Source organism: Crinia signifera, chromosome 1, assembly GCF_055691185.1.
Source record: "Crinia signifera chromosome 1, ASM5569118v1, whole genome shotgun sequence".
In the NCBI taxonomy this organism is placed as follows: Eukaryota; Metazoa; Chordata; class Amphibia; order Anura; family Myobatrachidae; genus Crinia; species Crinia signifera.
In genome coordinates, this window is record NC_139217.1 from 443,883,014 (window position 1) to 443,899,170 (window position 16,157).

Sequence of the window (16,157 nt, forward strand, 5' to 3'; positions counted from 1 at the left end):
TCCCCTCAGAGCTGGAGATGACATGTTGCGGAGTTTCTACTTTTAAGTGCCGGAGACTGAAGTTCATGATTTAAAAGTTTATTCTGGAGCGGAATGTTGGGTTAAGGGGTGAGAAAGCACAAATCGGGGGGTCATGAATACAGCTTCCCGATATTCCCAACATCCTCCTGCCCCAACTGTATCAGCCCCGTTTTGTGCTGGTGAATGTGAAACTAAAAAAGGGAGTCATTGTGCCATCGCTGTGAGGGCGCCTCCTCCCACAGGCGGTGCATAAGTCTGCGGGAAAACAGTCTGGCGGCCATTTCCCAGGCAATTTTCTCCAACTGTGCAGGCCCAAAACTGGCATGCAGAGAGCTGCAACATTTGTGCAACAAAGTGAAAAGCTAACCCTGGGTACACACTATAAGATACATGGTGGGGTCATAGCTAGCTGAAGAGGGCCTATCAGGAGCAGAATTTAGCATCATGTGACACATTTTGTTTTGGGATGGCTTCCTATTCCTCTCCTTTTTTTAATACTCACTGCACTGTAATTCTTATTAAAATATAACTAAAAGTAATATTGTTGTGTTGCTATATAAATCAAGGGCAAGATGTTTTATAGCTTGGGGAGAGATACATTGGAGAGAGATAAATAAACATCCATTCAACTCCTGTCATTTTTTAAACATAGCTTTTAATGGGATGCATTCAGTATCCCTGTGGTGGGAATGCTGGCATTCACAATACCGATGCTGGCATCTCACCTGCTGCCAAGAGACCGTCCCCCACAAATCGGTCATACTTATGTATACCCCTGTAACAGGGCAGTTAGGGGCTGATTGGTTTGTACTTTATCTCTCTCCAAGCGTCAGTACATATCACCCCAAAGAAGACAGCTCACTTCAGCACACTGGTTCAGTGATAAAGCGGTGATAAAGTGGAAGGCAATAACACAGCAGCCAATCAACTCCTACTGTCGTATTTCAAACACAGCTGATTGACCGGTGCGTTATCTCCTTCCTCTTTATCAGGCTTAATACATCTGCCCCACTGCTCTCTATAGGCGGAATGTATTCACATTACAGTTTGCACTGACTGTAGGCATATCTCATAAGAAAGATACTGGAATGGAGACTCATGCTGTGAGATGAGGCCGGCAGAGTCTTCTGGAAATTAGATGTTTTGTCTAAGAGTATAATTCCCATTACCTGTAATCTTGTATTGGAGGCAACAACCAATCCATTCCTCAAGATAGAGTGCCAGTTTTCGATGTGCGAGCCACTGCGGCAGCAGACATAAAACAATACAAGATTTAAAGAAAATAAGCTTCAAAATATACTGTATAGTGGAATATACATGTTCTATCTGGGCATAAGTGTCTGTGATCTCTGCAGCTCTCTGTTCTGTCCGGTATCCGGACCAGGATTAGGTCAATAATACCCTGGTCGGCCACTAGTGGCCGCTGGTGTCTAGACTTACGTATAAACTTGGTCATCCGCGATTACATAGACAGTGACACTAACTTGATGGAAGGAAAACATCGACGGAACCTGGTCGACACTAGCAAGGTTCACATGGGTTTTTTTGCCTTTCTTTGGTTTTAATCTGCTATCCATCCTAGTGGACATAGAGTCATATTAGAGTAATGTGCCAACCACAGCGAGCCATTCGAGGGGACACTGGGCACATACACAGTGTCCATGAGCACCCTCTGACATTCAGCATCAAAAAAAGACGAAAAACCTGTATCGACCTTGCTACTGCCAACCCGGTTCCCTACAATCTAGCATCACTGTCTATGTAAACGCCGATGACCATGAATAGACGTCTAACTAGATGCTGTCGACCACTAAACCCAGTCGATCCTGTAATCCATAACCTTCTGTCCAGCAACCTGTCTGATTGTATCAGTATGGACAGATCAGAATACTCCAGCTCTATAAACTTGATTGACTGTCTTGTGAAAGCAACATCCGGTGTCTCTGAGTTGCTCCAGAATGGGATGTAGAAATGCACAATGGGGGTTATTCTGATTCACTCAGAAAGGCCCAATCACTTTTTAATAGACAAAACCATGTGCGCTGCAGGTGGGGCTGATGTAACATGTGCAGAAAGAGTTAGATTTGGGTGGGGGGTATACGTCAAACTGATATCTATATTGCAGTGTAAAAATAAAGCAGCCAGTGTTTACCCTGCACAGAAACAATAAAACACCCAAATGTAATTGTCTCTGCACATGTCACATCTGCCCCACCTGCAGTGCACACGGTCAAAATGTCAACATGAAAAAAGGTCGACATGAGTTTTTCATGATTTTTAAAAAAAATAAACTTGTACAGATTTTACTCTCTGGGCATAGAGGGAGCATAAAATAATGTGCCAACCACAAGGAGCCATGCGACGGGTACACTTAAACAATGTCAGTGTCGACCTATGTGTCCTGAAAATGCATGTCAACATTTCTCCATGTTGACCTTTTCACCATGTCGACTATTGTGTGTCCACATTTTTCATGTTTCAACCTAATGCTTGTTGACGAAAAATGGTCGACATAACTACTGTCCCATACCCGTACTCAGCTTGTCTATATTCTATAAGCCCACCCCCGGAATCATGCGGCACTAGCCAATGGGAGTCCGGGGGTGGCCATGCAATGTGTGGTCAGCAGAACAGCATCACAGCAAATACAATCAAGAGGAAAGGCCATAATAATCGTCAGTACTTCCTGCGCACGGCCACGCAGAGGAAACGGCAATAAGAACATAGGAAAATGATCCAACAACCATAAACTTACTGAAATGCAAATGTGCTCCCGAAAAGTTTTTTAGCAGCTCTGAAATTTGCTTCTTTGGCTGGTGGACTGCTGAGGAGGAGGAACTGGTGAGGGGTATGCATAAATTTAAGTTGCTGCAAAACATAAAATATAGATTTAAATATTAGCAGCGTCGTTACTAGCAGAGTGTTCTAGTGTCAATGTGCAGCAGGCCACCGGATCTAGATACCTGCTTACATTAATTGCAGTGGATCAATCACAGCTAATTGCTGATTGGTTGCTATGGGTTCTTGTACATTTTAAATGTCAATAAATAAAGTACGGTTATTTTATGACGCTACAAAAGTCACCTATTTTGCACCTGGATTAACACATTTATGCTGCTTTCAGACCGCATAACTGGCTTTGACCCTGTATTTGAAAACGTTTTCAAAAACGGGTCTGCCAGGTAAAACCCCTTTCACACCGCACCTCTTAAACGGTATATTACCGTTTAAGTGCCGATTTTTTGACACTGGCAGACCCGTTTTTGGAAACTTTCCAAATACAGGGTCAAAGCCAGTGCAGCCTTCAGTGCCGCCTCCCTCCCCCCCCTCCCCTCCGTGCAGCCCGCCCCCCCCTCCCCTCCGTGCAGCCGGTACCTGAGTTCGGTTGCAGATCCCGGCACTGCAGTATGGTCGGAAGCACTTATGAAAAAAAGTGTCTTTCAGAAAATGGCTGCCCCATAGGAAAACCTGTTTTAAAAAACTGTCTTTCGTATGGGGGTAGCCATTTTCCGAAAGTCATTTTTCTTATTTTTTTACGAGTGCTTCCGACCATACTGCACTGCCGGGATCCACAACGGAGTTACCGGCTGCACGGGGGGTGGGTCGACACGCGCGGGGGGGGGTCGACACGCGTGCGGGTGGGGGCGCGGGGCGGCTCCAGTGCTGTGAATATTTAATGAGCGCTCATTGGCTGGGTCCTAAATACTGTTTCAGACCCGGGTCTGAAATGGGTAGGACCCTGCATTTTAACCGGTTTGAAAAAACGGTATTTTCAAACCGGTTAATTGGATCTGCACCTTTCAGACCGCACAGATTACCATTTTAAAACGGTAAAAAAACGGCAATATACCGTTTCCAAAGTGCGGTCTGAAAGGGGCATAATATAATGTTGGCTGCGGGGGCACAATATTGTAAGGAAGACATACACCTGGTACAGATTGAACACTTAGGGGGGGAATTTAATAAGCCAAGATTTCTATTTCACATGGTATGTTGCTACGGGCAACCAATCAGGCACCAAGGAGGGCGTGGCAACATTATAGGCAGTGGAGAGGTTACGCTTCCCCTGCACGACTAATCCTTTACCCCCCTCCCCACTACCACTCTCGGATCCCCTGCTATCAGACACATGGGTTGTTGCTATGGGCAACCAATCAGATACAATCTATTATCTTCTAGAAGGTGCTAAATAAATAAGAAGTAGTTTCTGATCGGTTGCCTATAGCAACATCCCATGTGATGTATAAATCCCATCTTAAGGTGCCCATACACGTTACAATTATTGTATACAATATCGCCTCTCAGTTTTGCAATGAGATGAGATCTAGTACAAAATGTATGTGCGGCACATATTTTTGTACTAGTCTCATCTCATCGCAAAAGCCGAGATGCGATGAGATGCGATATTGTATACAATAATTGTAAGGTGTATGGGCACCTTTAGTAAATTTCCCCCAACTGGGTACCTTGGTAGTCACATGACACCTTGGAAACTCAGCAGAATTCTAAATAATTAATGGCAGCCTGAAGAAACAAATAAAAGACCATTTCTTATTGGTCTGTTATTTGCGCCTGCAGTGCAGCAAGGTTTTGCCCGTTTGAGAAACATTTAGCATTTGCGATCATCTCTGAATCAGCCCCCGTGTTTGGGAACCACGGATGTAAAGAATAGAAACTAAAGCTGGATACAGTGTACAAAGCTGCACACACACGGTAAGATTTTTTAAAATAGATGACCAATCATTTAAAAACTTCCCATTTGTGGGCATGATAACGATCCAATGAGGGTATCGGGCAGTCGTACATTTAGCTCGCTGGTCCCTTCAGCAGGTGGAGAGATGAACAATGAGGTAATGATGTGGTATTTGGTTTGCAGTCCTTAAATGACCCAACTACTGTAACCCTCTGATCATTTACTCAATCGCCCTGTGAATGTGCCGGATATTGTTGCGCCAAGAGTGTTATGGATTTCAAGAGAAATTGTATAAGAGATTGGATTGGACATGAGAGCTATCTGTGTGTGGGCACCTTAAGATTATCTGTTCAATCTTTCTGTTTGGAACGAACATCTGGTAATGTATAGGAGCAATGATATCTGGCCATAATCATCACCTGTATGAGCTATTTTACCAAGCAGAAGCTGACGGGTTGGGATCATTTAGTCTACCGCATGATGGTCGACAGTCATTAGGTTGACACCATTAGGTCGACATGGGAAAGGTCGACATGCTTATAGGTCGACAGTGAAAAGGTTGACATGGGGTTTTTCACCGTTTTTATACCTGAATGTCAACAAAGTCGACATTAAAGTGAACCGCATCCGCATTTTATTCTCCCACCACGCCTAGTGGATGGTAGGGCATGAAATACCACCTGTCGGCACATGTCGGCTCTAAAAACAGTGAAAAACCCCATGTCGACCTTCTGACAGTCGAGCAGACACTGTCAAACTAATGACCTGTCGAACAAACGACCTGTTGACCTAGAACCATGTCGACCTTTTCCTATGTCGCCATAGACCCATGTCGACCTTTTCCCATGTTGACCTAATGGTGTCGACCTAATGACTGTCTACCATAATGCTGTAGACCAAATTACCGCATCCCAAGCTGACCATACAGGACCTTTAAGGTGGAAATAATTACGTTATGTGGGAAATATTTCATTAATATATTAGGAGACTAAAATAATAAATATTATTATTAATAATAATAATAATAATTATTATTATTATTCCAAAAGGGCTTAAGGTGCTTAATAAACCAATAATGTTTCATTAACCCCTTCATCTTGCCAATCTGAACTGATTGCTAATAGAGCCAATCAATTTGTATTAATGACAATATTACCCACATCGCAAATCATTTGTTTTTCCCGTCATAAATAATGTTTTATTGACCTTATAAGCAATCATTTATACCCCATTTCCACTGCCCCTAAAAACCAGGGTTACTGTCATGATAACCCGGGAATGGCTCAGTGGAGAAGGGTTAACCTGGGTCCAGTAACTCATGGATGCAATGTGGCTAGCTTGAAGGACTGGTCCCGTTGCAGTTTAAAAGGGGTATTCAATCCGTGGCGATATTTACCAACAGGGGAAATATCGGGAGTGACCTATTCAATGCTGCTGTTAACGAATTACTGTCGGATCAAACAAAAACGGCCCTGGATTCCGACTGTCGGGACTTTCTGACAGTTGGAATTTTGGAATCCCGGATTGAAGCCCCTCTATACTGTATGTCTAAGCCTGCTTACAGCATAGGTAAATCTGGGGCTAGGGGATTATCTCATCCCCAAGTGCTTAGGCTGCACCTGTGAGCGGCGATGTCAGCACCTAGCAATAAGCTGGATCTTGTTGCCAGTCTGAAAGGGGTCTCAGCCAGGTTGAACCTGTCTACAAAACCCTTGGTGCAACTCAGCATTTTGATGAAAAAGAGGTATTAGTATTGGTAATGTAGTATAATCTAAATATAATATTGGTCTATAAATCTAATTAATTAGGGCCCTAATATAGTGCTGAAGCAGGCGATTTTATGCTGTGAGGTGGCAGCGCTGCCAGTTCAAGGTACAGCCTGGGCTTTAAATGACCCTCTGTAGACTGTAGCACTGCTGCAGATGTTACTTGTGCAGAGAGAGTTAGATTTGGGTGGGGTTTTACTTCAGTGAGATCTATATTGCAGTGTAAAAATAAAGCAATCAGTATTTACCCTGCACAGAAATAAAATAACTCACCCAAATCGAATTCTCTCTGCACATGTTACATCTGCCCCACCTGCAGTGCACCTGGTTTTGTCCAGCTAAGAAGGATTTTGTCAGAAAGCGTGAACTAGAATAAGGCCCAGTATGTCCTTTAGATGCTTAAACAAAATAACTGTCCTGCAAAAGTCTCTTTGTTATTCTTATTTTGTTGACTCATCTATTATTATATGATTGGAATATTTGGCACACAGCTCTGGTTACTTTATAATGAACTGATCTAATAAAAATAAAAAAAAGTTTAGCAGAGATGCATTTGTAAAAAATCCCCCAAAAGTAGAAATATCTTGCACTCCCCCTAGTGGTCATTCTACTTAGCACTTCCACAAAGTTTTACAGTACAATATACTGTGTATTAATGTTGCGCTTTACAATGATGCCAGGAGATAATTGGGCGGTTTCAGAGGTGGAAGCGTTTACTTTCCCTCCAATGCCTGTGTTTGGAGTCTTGGGTGCAATAATATGCAAATGCTAGTTTCAGCCATCCCCCAGTGCAGTGTTGTGCGCTAGAAAAATGTACAAGCCTGAGTTGCCCTTGCCCGCCGTAGCACTGCCAGTGATTCTAGACAGTCCACCATTGGCCTATGGCAAATGTGGTGTCTGCGCATTGCCTCTGTCGACCTTGTGTAGCTTTTGACCTCCTTAATGTCAACGACAATGTCGACTTCTACATTGAAACCCCCATAGCTTATAGATTACTCCAGTATACAAATGACTCATATTATAGAATGAATTACTTTGTCATACATAGATTATATACGTCTAATGTCCAAAATGTGTTAAAAAAACTAATGTCAATGGGCCTGAAATTTGTGGCCCTTTTTACGCCAAACTGCAGCCGCATTGAATAGGTGTGTGCCCATATTTCCGACTTCGGGAATATTGCCACACGTTGAATACCGACCATGGACGCAAATCCGATTGTTACGCAGTTAAACGATTATGGCCCAACTGTGCATGCGTTTACGTTGCGCTGTGCATGTACCATGATGTTTTTGTGATGGGTGGTCACAGAGTGAGTGAGGTAACGGGACAGTGGCGGCAAAAATGCAGGTGGTTGCCGACCATTCTGGAGGCGTGTCTATAGGCCTGCGCATGTGACCCTACATGCAGTTACTTCCTGCGGCCATACTGTGTGACTAGAACTCTGATCTGCGGCAGATGCCTCATCTTTGTGCGCAGACGCCAGGATTTACACAGCCGCCGGAGCATCTCGTAACACATTCAACGAACCTTTGTGTTCCTCTCTGAATCAGGCCCAATATTCATACAAATGAAGCTTCCAATAGCATTCCTATAGAAATGCCTCACATTGGACCTTATTCTGGTCCATGCGCGCCGTTGCGGATTCGCAAAGGTGAGCGATGTTTCCTTAATGCGCATGCCCATTTCTGCGCATGTGAATGCACCAGGTGCGAGCGGCCAAGGCGAACAGAGTGTTCGCCGGGCGCTCTCACCCACCTGTGCCATTGGGTCGACCACTGAAGGTCAAAATGGCTTAGGTCGACACATAAAATAGGTCGACCTATTTCATGTGTCAACCTTAGCCATGTCAGCCGTCAGTGGTTGGCCCAATGCATGTCGACCCCTTCGACTGTATATACCCCTGTGCTGAGCTGGCGGCTGCAAGCTGTTTGGAGGAAATGTGACTGAGGGGGTTATTCTGGTTCACTCCTTCTGGCAAATTCCTTCTTAGATGGACAAAACCATGTGCACTGCAGGTGGGGCAGATGTAACTTGTGCAGAGAGAATTATATTTGGGTGGGGTTTTACTTCAAAGTGAGATCTATATTGCAGTGTAAAAATAAAGCAGCCAGTATTTACCCTGCACAGAAACAAAATACCTCACCCAAATCTAATTATCTCTGCACATGTTACATCTGCCCCACCTGCAGTGCACATGGTTTTGTCCATCTAAGCAGGATTTTGTCAGAAAGAGTGAACCAGAATAACCCCCCTGAAGCTGCAGAGGACCCATGGGAGTGTATGGCCGGTTTCACACACTCCGGCTCCTGCCGGACGGTGAAATCCCGCACAGGGCCAGGAAGCCGCGCCGCACACAGTAGTTGTGAATGGACACTATTGTGTCCATTCACACGGGACGGTCACGGCCCGACCGCACGGCTGCAGCCGGATCCCACCAGTGGAAGGGACGGCTGCTGGGTTGTGGCCATCCCCTCCATGATAATCTACTGTGTGCGGCACGGCTCCCTGGCCGTGCGGGATTTCACCGTCCAGCAGGAGCCGGAGTGTGTGAAACCAGCCTAAGAGGAAGCTCCGTACAGGAGAACAAGCGGTGCTACTACTTAGCGGTGCACCATGGTGGCATTGCTACACGGAGTTCTACAGTAAGAGCCCTCAGATCATTGATTTTATAGCGCGATGTTCTGCGTAAGTGTAAATGGCTCAGCGCTAGGTATGGCAAGCACACACAATTCTTCAGGGATCATGAAATAATTGACTTCCATAAATCCAACAAAGAACACATGCAAATAAAGACAACGTCCTATCAAATCACAGCATAATATATTATATAAACTGCGCACTTCATTCCAATGGCATCTATTGGAGAAGGGGGGGGGGGGTACTTACCCTGGTAACTGGCAATTTCACTATATGAGATCTATTACTTGAAATAACCCTGAAAAGAAGATAAGAAATAAGTAAACAGATGTCTTTTCTTTTTTTTTTTTTTTACTTACTGGCTCTCAGTATGTGCGAGAGATTTACATGGTAATTATGCAGCGAATGGCGCGTTGTGCAGATATCTTCCCAGCCACTTCCCTCATTGCCGCCTCTTAATGTGCGAGGTAACAATGTGGAAATAACTCTGTATAATTGCTTTAGTCTCCCATCCACAGGTGTAATGGGACACAGCACTATCAGCTCGCTCACCGCTGAACATTAGGACTGCGGCTAGTGAAATGAGCCACCGCCGCCACAGAAAGTCACGCATTTACTTGTACAAGGTATTTATTGAGTCTTTCCTTGCTAATACACTGTGCACCATAGTAATAATAATATGCAGTCATCAGCAGTCGATGGTGATGATAACGACGACGATGCTGTATCCAAAAAAGATGTGATTAAAATGTGAGTGATAAACAGCCAGCCAATCAGCTCTGTTATAGGCTGGGCTTGAAAATGTCAGGAGCTGATTGGCTGGACGTTTGCCACTCTTAATCACCCACTTGTTAAGGGTTAATACATCTGCCCCACTGTGCCAGTAGGTTTGCACCTATGTTTGGGCTACAAAAATCACGGTCTATTCTAAATGAAATCATTCGTTTCTTAACTGTTTATTCTGTATTTGTTATTAATCTCCAACACAAGACTTTGGGGGTGATTCTTTTTGGATCGGACAGGGCCAAATTTGGCCCCGTTCCAATTAGGGTGGCCAATCCCGGGATCGGGATCGGCGGGATCCCGGGATTTGACCCCCAAAACGCCGGGATTTCTATCCCGGGATAGGAGCTTCCAATCCCGGGATTTTGGGATTAGACTGCGCATGCCGCAGTCTAATGTCGGGCAGCATCTGAGCATCGCTCAGATGCTGCCCGACTTCTCCCAGCAGCACTGCGCAGCGTGACGAGATCAGAGGTCACGCTGCGCAGGCAGCCAGCAAGCCCGCCCAGCCAGCGCGAAGCCAGCGTGCCAGCACGCCAACCCAGCACCCAGCCAGCAGCATGGGCAACCCGTCCCCCCACCCAGCAACTTGGCTCCTGGCAACCCTGCTGCACCCTCAAATGTAAGTAAATGTGGGGCAGCCAGGGTGTCTTTTTATTAATCCCGGGATTGAAAAAATGCCTCGGGATGGGCTTCCCTAGTTCCGATGGTGGGGGGTTTGTGCATGCGTGTATTTGTGCATGCAGGGGTAAGGGAGGGAAGAGACGGGCCTGGTGCTGCATCATGGAACCGCCCAGCTTCTTATGGCCGTACCCATGAAAACACTGGGCATTTTCCCTCGCACTTCATTGAGGCACACAAGACAATTTTTGGGGCATGGTACTCTAGCGCAATGTAAAGATGTGTCCTCATGCATTGCATCTTAGTTGCAATGCGACGGAACTAAGCCACAAGACTGGGCTGATAAATTTAATGTGCAACACTTATATCTGTGACTGAGTGCGACTCTGTGCACCCTTCCCGAGCAGGCATGGGCATCATTTTTGTGGGCACGCCCTTAAAATGCTGGACAGACCCCTGCGATCCCCCCCCCTGCCTGTCCATCATTAGGCAAACGCCCCTGAGAGAGTTCACTCCGGGGGTGTGCAAACGCGCATGAGCGACTATGCACATGCGCACTCCCACACCATCGCAACAGGGTTGAATTGGGATCTGTACCGCAGGGAGAGGAGTCTGTCAGCAGCACTTAGGGGGTGGGGCCTGATGCAGAAATCATCCAGTTCCGCCCCCAGTATAGCAAATCCTGCAATTTGCAGGTCTTTGAGGGGTGGGCATGGCTAAATGATGCGATGTGCATCTTTAGCCCCGCCCCTCCCCTCGAAAAAGCCTTCAATGGTGGGATATTAATGCTGCCACGGGGGAAATGCGGGGGCCGGTATCCTGGAGGGTTGCCCACCTTTCCGGGGGGCCAGGAGGGGTCCCGATTGAGGGAGGGTAGGCAACCCTGCTGTACGGATGTGTCTGGATCGGCCTCTAAGATGCAAATTCAGGTCAAAACATACTGGAACTTTAATCTATGAACCACTGTGCGTAAATACCGTACCAGGCGACCGTTCTCCTCTAATGCATTACTAACCCCTCTGTAATGTAAGTCAGGCTATGTCATTTCAGCCTGTGCTCTGAGAATACATTGCCGATGTTCCCAGTAGCACAGAAACAAATCTGATTTGGAAGCGAATACATTTCTCAGGAAGCTGTGTAGACATGAGGATTTATAAATAGCCGTACAAACCATTGCAGCAACGGATGGGCTAAGGGATCTTGCTTGTCCATCTGCTTCTTGATTTCCAAATAAGGTGCCTATAACAGATAAAAATAATATTGAACTTACTGCATGCAAGCATATACAATGCATAAATTAAGTGTGGCGATCAGTTTAATGATGATAGATTTAATCAGAAGGTTAAAGTGCTGTTTACAAGCCTGCAGTACAGTCCCATGCCGTTGGTTTGAAGTATAAGCTTTGACTGTATTCCAGAGTGGTATACCAGGGTCATATGAGGATAGACCCCCCTCTTATCTCATGTGCAGCCTCCTTCATACCAATCCCTCCCGCCTCCCAATGACATCATCAGCGTTACTATATAATTGTGATAGATACTAGCAGGGGCAAACGCAGGATTTTCAGAAAGGGGTTTCCAGAGGGGTGGAGCAAAGCACGGAGATGGACACTTAGGTGACCCAGTATATGCCGGGTCAGTTAAAATATCATAGATAGACCAAATGTATATAAATAATAATAATAATAATAATAATAATAATAATAATAATAAAAAAAAATGGTACTTGTTTCCTAGCACGGCCACAATCGTATGGATCGTGTACCTTTAAGTTAAGGTACACGATCCATACGATGGACCCGATTTCCTTTGAAATCAGGTCCATTTGGCCGGCTAGGACAAAATATCGGGGGCATCGCGTCGGTCGGAACCATTAACATTGGTCCCGACACGACCGACGCGATGCCCCCGATTTCCCCATAGGCTTCAATGTTAAAAAATATTTTAACATTGAAATCGTGTCGGGAAAGGTAAAATATCGGGGGCATCGCGTCGGTCGGGACCATTAACAATGGTCCCGACGCGATGCCCCCGATTTTTCCATAGGCTTCAATGTTAAAATATTTTTTAACATTGAAATAGTGAAAAAATGTGAAAAATGTGAAATGGGCCAATATGACCCATTTCACATTATAGATGTCCCCGTCGTCACCCCACGATAGACGCCAACCCGAAGCGTGGCGAGCGCAGCGAGCCCGCGAGGGGCGGCGGTGCGCGTCCTCCGACCTTTTCATTCCCCTACTATCCACGTCGGCGTGGAGTTGAGAATAGAATAGTGTGGCGAGCCACCGAGCCCGAAGCATGGCGAGCGCAGCGAGCCCTGCGAGGGGACGCGTATAACTTCACAGGTATACGCGTCCCCTCGCGGGGCTCGCTGCGCTCGCCACGCTTCGGGCTCGATGGCTCGCTGCGCTCGCCACACTATTCTATTCTCAACTCCACGCCGACGTGGATAGTAGGGGAATGAAAAGGTCGGAGGACGCGCACCGCCGCCCCTCGCGGGCTCGCTGCGCTCGCCACGCTTCGGGTTGGCGTCTATCGTGGGGTGCGGTGTACGCCGTTAAATTTGGGGGGTTGGGAATATTTTACATTGAATCCAATGTAAAATCGGGTCCCACTGACCCGATTTACATTTCATTGAAAAAAAAAAACCCGATTTTTCCGACACGACCACCCCGATGTAAATCGGTGTGGCCGTGCTAGGAAACAAGTACCAAAAAAAATATATATATATATATATACACACACACACATACATATATATATATATATATATATATATATACATATACATACAGGGGTGTCAACAGCAGTGTAGACCCCTGGGCATAGCAATGTATTGGGGCCCCTACCGATCCTCCAGCGGTAGGGGTGGGGAAAGCTTTGGTGTCCCGCGGGTGGTAGGGGTATTATATCAACCGCTCAGCATGTAGCGCCTGGATCAGTAATTTCCACTAATTACCCCTTTACTGCACAGATGGTGGGAGATGTAGTGGGAGAAGGGGGCATTGGACTGAATGAAGGGGCCCTGATACATAACTTCCAGGGTGGTAGAGGATGTTTAATATGCAGAGGAGGGGTGTATAGTGGAGTGGGCTTATTATTCATAATTTTCTGGTGGGAGGACAGCTTGTTTGACTGCAGATATCTCCAGTTCCAGGAAATAGATTTCTTACATTTTAATGGAATTAAAAACTAGAGCATCCCACCTACCAAATGGTATTGGGGACTAGGGGATGAGAGTTCAGGAGTCAGAGCAATCTGCCAACGAGTATATAAAACTACATACCAGGTGTGTGGAGCTGGAGCAGTAACCAGGTGCTGGAAGGCTGATATCTCTGGTTCTGGGCACAGTAGAGACAAATATCTAGTGTCCCTCAAAGGGGGAGAGTCCCAGCTTTTGGAATATATCCTCAGAAAAACTCTGTCAGACAGAACCTGAAATATCTGACTGGGAATAGCAATTAAAAGGCTTGGATGGGGACCACGGCCGATTTTTAAAATTCTTGTACCTATGGAAAGAGGGGACCCTCAGCTTTCAGCCTAGGGGGGGTTTCTGGGTACTCAGAAACTCCCCCCCCCCCCCCTGCGTGCGCTACTGACTAGGTACTTCAGTGATAACAGAACCACAAGAATGTAGAATTTTACAAATCAAGAAGAGAATTCCTCAGTCTAATGGGGCCCACACATCGCTTCATGTAGGGGTATAGCGATATCCATGCATGGCTCAGCACGTCACTATAACCCCCAGTTATTAATATCCAGCACGCTGGGCAAATCTAGTTAGTTCTCATGGAGTACACTGGCCCTGACAGATCACTCAGCGGCTCATCGCTGTGCATCGCTGTGGGTGCTCATCGCTATATGTGTAGGCCCCTTGCTATATGTGTAGGCCCCTTTAGACAATGGCTCAGTGGGCGATTTAAGGACAGGATCGGCTTCCCATAACTATGGCTTACAATGTGGAAGTGCTGGTTTATTAATTATTTAACACCCCACCTAGAAATGTGGCACACTCCAGCGGTTAAAAGAAATGACTGTCGCTGGGAGCGCTGTCTAGTAGAAGTGAAGATGTTACAGATACTGGGCGGGAGGAAATGTGTTTAGAGTCTTGTGGCCATGCGGGACGCCAGCCATGCTCGGAAGTTTTTTTTAAAAGGGGCAGTTATTAACAAAGCCTGGTTTTGCCTAGTAAATGATTGCCCCTTTAAACCTCTGAGTTAGATCGAACTCGCGACCCATTACATCCTGCCCACTGTACTGAAACAAGTGGAGATTTTGGACCTTTAGGAATACTGCAGCTTTACGTTCTGGGATCAAATCACTGACAATTTGTCAGTGTTGGCCAACTGCAACCCATCACATTTCTACCAGCAAGTTGTTTCTTCAGATGCATCATAGAACCAGGGTGTGCCGGGAGGAGGGGGAGGAGAGCATACAAAGTAGCAGTGCCCAGGCCTACTGAAAAGTTCAGATATGCCCCCAACATGAACTGGCCACACCTTTTATAGCACCAATGATAATCTACTGATGGGACCTAGGGGGTGATTCTGGTGGTTTCGCCCTGTTGCGAATTCGCAACTGGGACTGATATGGATGACCTGCGCGTGAGCATAATTGCTTATGCTCAGATGCAGGACTTCACTGCAGGCGGCCTCGGAGCGTGCATAGTCTCCGAGGCACTCGCAGGGGGGGGGGGGGTGCTGGAGGCGGGTCAGGGGTGCGAACCACTTTCATGGTAGGGGTGGCGACCTGCCTTCCAGGGGTGGGCGGCTGACTTCACCGGTTGTCAGCAGCCTGCCCTGTTCTCAGAACAGGAAGCCACTAATCTGAGTCACCAGAGAGTGACTTAGATTAGCGAGCGCTACCAAAACCATTCAATGGTCGATGGGCTGGCGTTCGTATGGACGGCGGGTGGCATTACATGTCTCGCAAAGCAGCCAACCAGAATCAGGGCCCTAATATTCTGTCCACGACTGTCTGCCCAAGCACAGACATTTCTCATGGTGACCCTGCGTAAAATATTATCTGTCGGGTGAAAGTTGATTATTGTGGTAGTTACGCCCTCAGCTGTTGGCTATATTTCATTGGCCGAATGTGCAGCTGATCATGTGGAGGGTCACATCCTTCCCTTGGACAACCTGTTTGGCCAACTCTGTTGCTGCCAAGACCACATGAGCATAAGGCTGCAGCAGCTTAAAAACGTCCTTGTGCCAAAGTGGGAAACTGCGTATATACGCTAAAGGTCTGTGCGTGTGCATGTGGAAGCCCATTCCGCCCCGTTTTACATCTGCAAGCATTATCATCAGTATCAGTTGCACCTACCCCCATGCTGGCTGCAAAAGATCCATGTAAGACAAGTATTCCATTACCATATGCACATTACAATCAAGCATTGACGGACAGATCACCCTGTATGTACGGATGGTGTAGTGGTTAGCATTACTGCTCACAGCGCTGAGGTCATGGGTTCAATTCCCACCATGGCTCTAACTGTGCGGAGTTTGTATATTCGCCAATCTCTTACTGTCTATTGGCACATCAGCACTCCAACCCAAAATCAGGTCTGCAATGTCATATAACCCTTACCAAGCTCCTTTGGTTCTGTGACTGCAGGTGACTGTTTCAGCAGTT

At 46.3% G+C, this 16,157-nt stretch overlaps 1 protein-coding gene across 1 annotated transcript in view; it reads right to left on the reverse strand.

Annotated features, from left to right (window-relative positions):
* Nucleotides 1-16,157, reverse strand: part of PARP8 (poly(ADP-ribose) polymerase family member 8) — a 199,658-nt gene that overhangs the window by 16,859 nt on the left and 166,642 nt on the right. Inside the window, exons 18-21 of the mRNA XM_083153875.1 lie at nt 11,696-11,763; nt 9,370-9,418; nt 2,777-2,889; nt 1,191-1,263 (exon numbers count right to left, since the gene is read on the reverse strand). Coding sequence (XP_083010001.1) covers nt 1,191-1,263; nt 2,777-2,889; nt 9,370-9,418; nt 11,696-11,763 — 303 coding nt within the window. The remainder of the gene's footprint in view (nt 1-1,190; nt 1,264-2,776; nt 2,890-9,369; nt 9,419-11,695; nt 11,764-16,157) is intronic.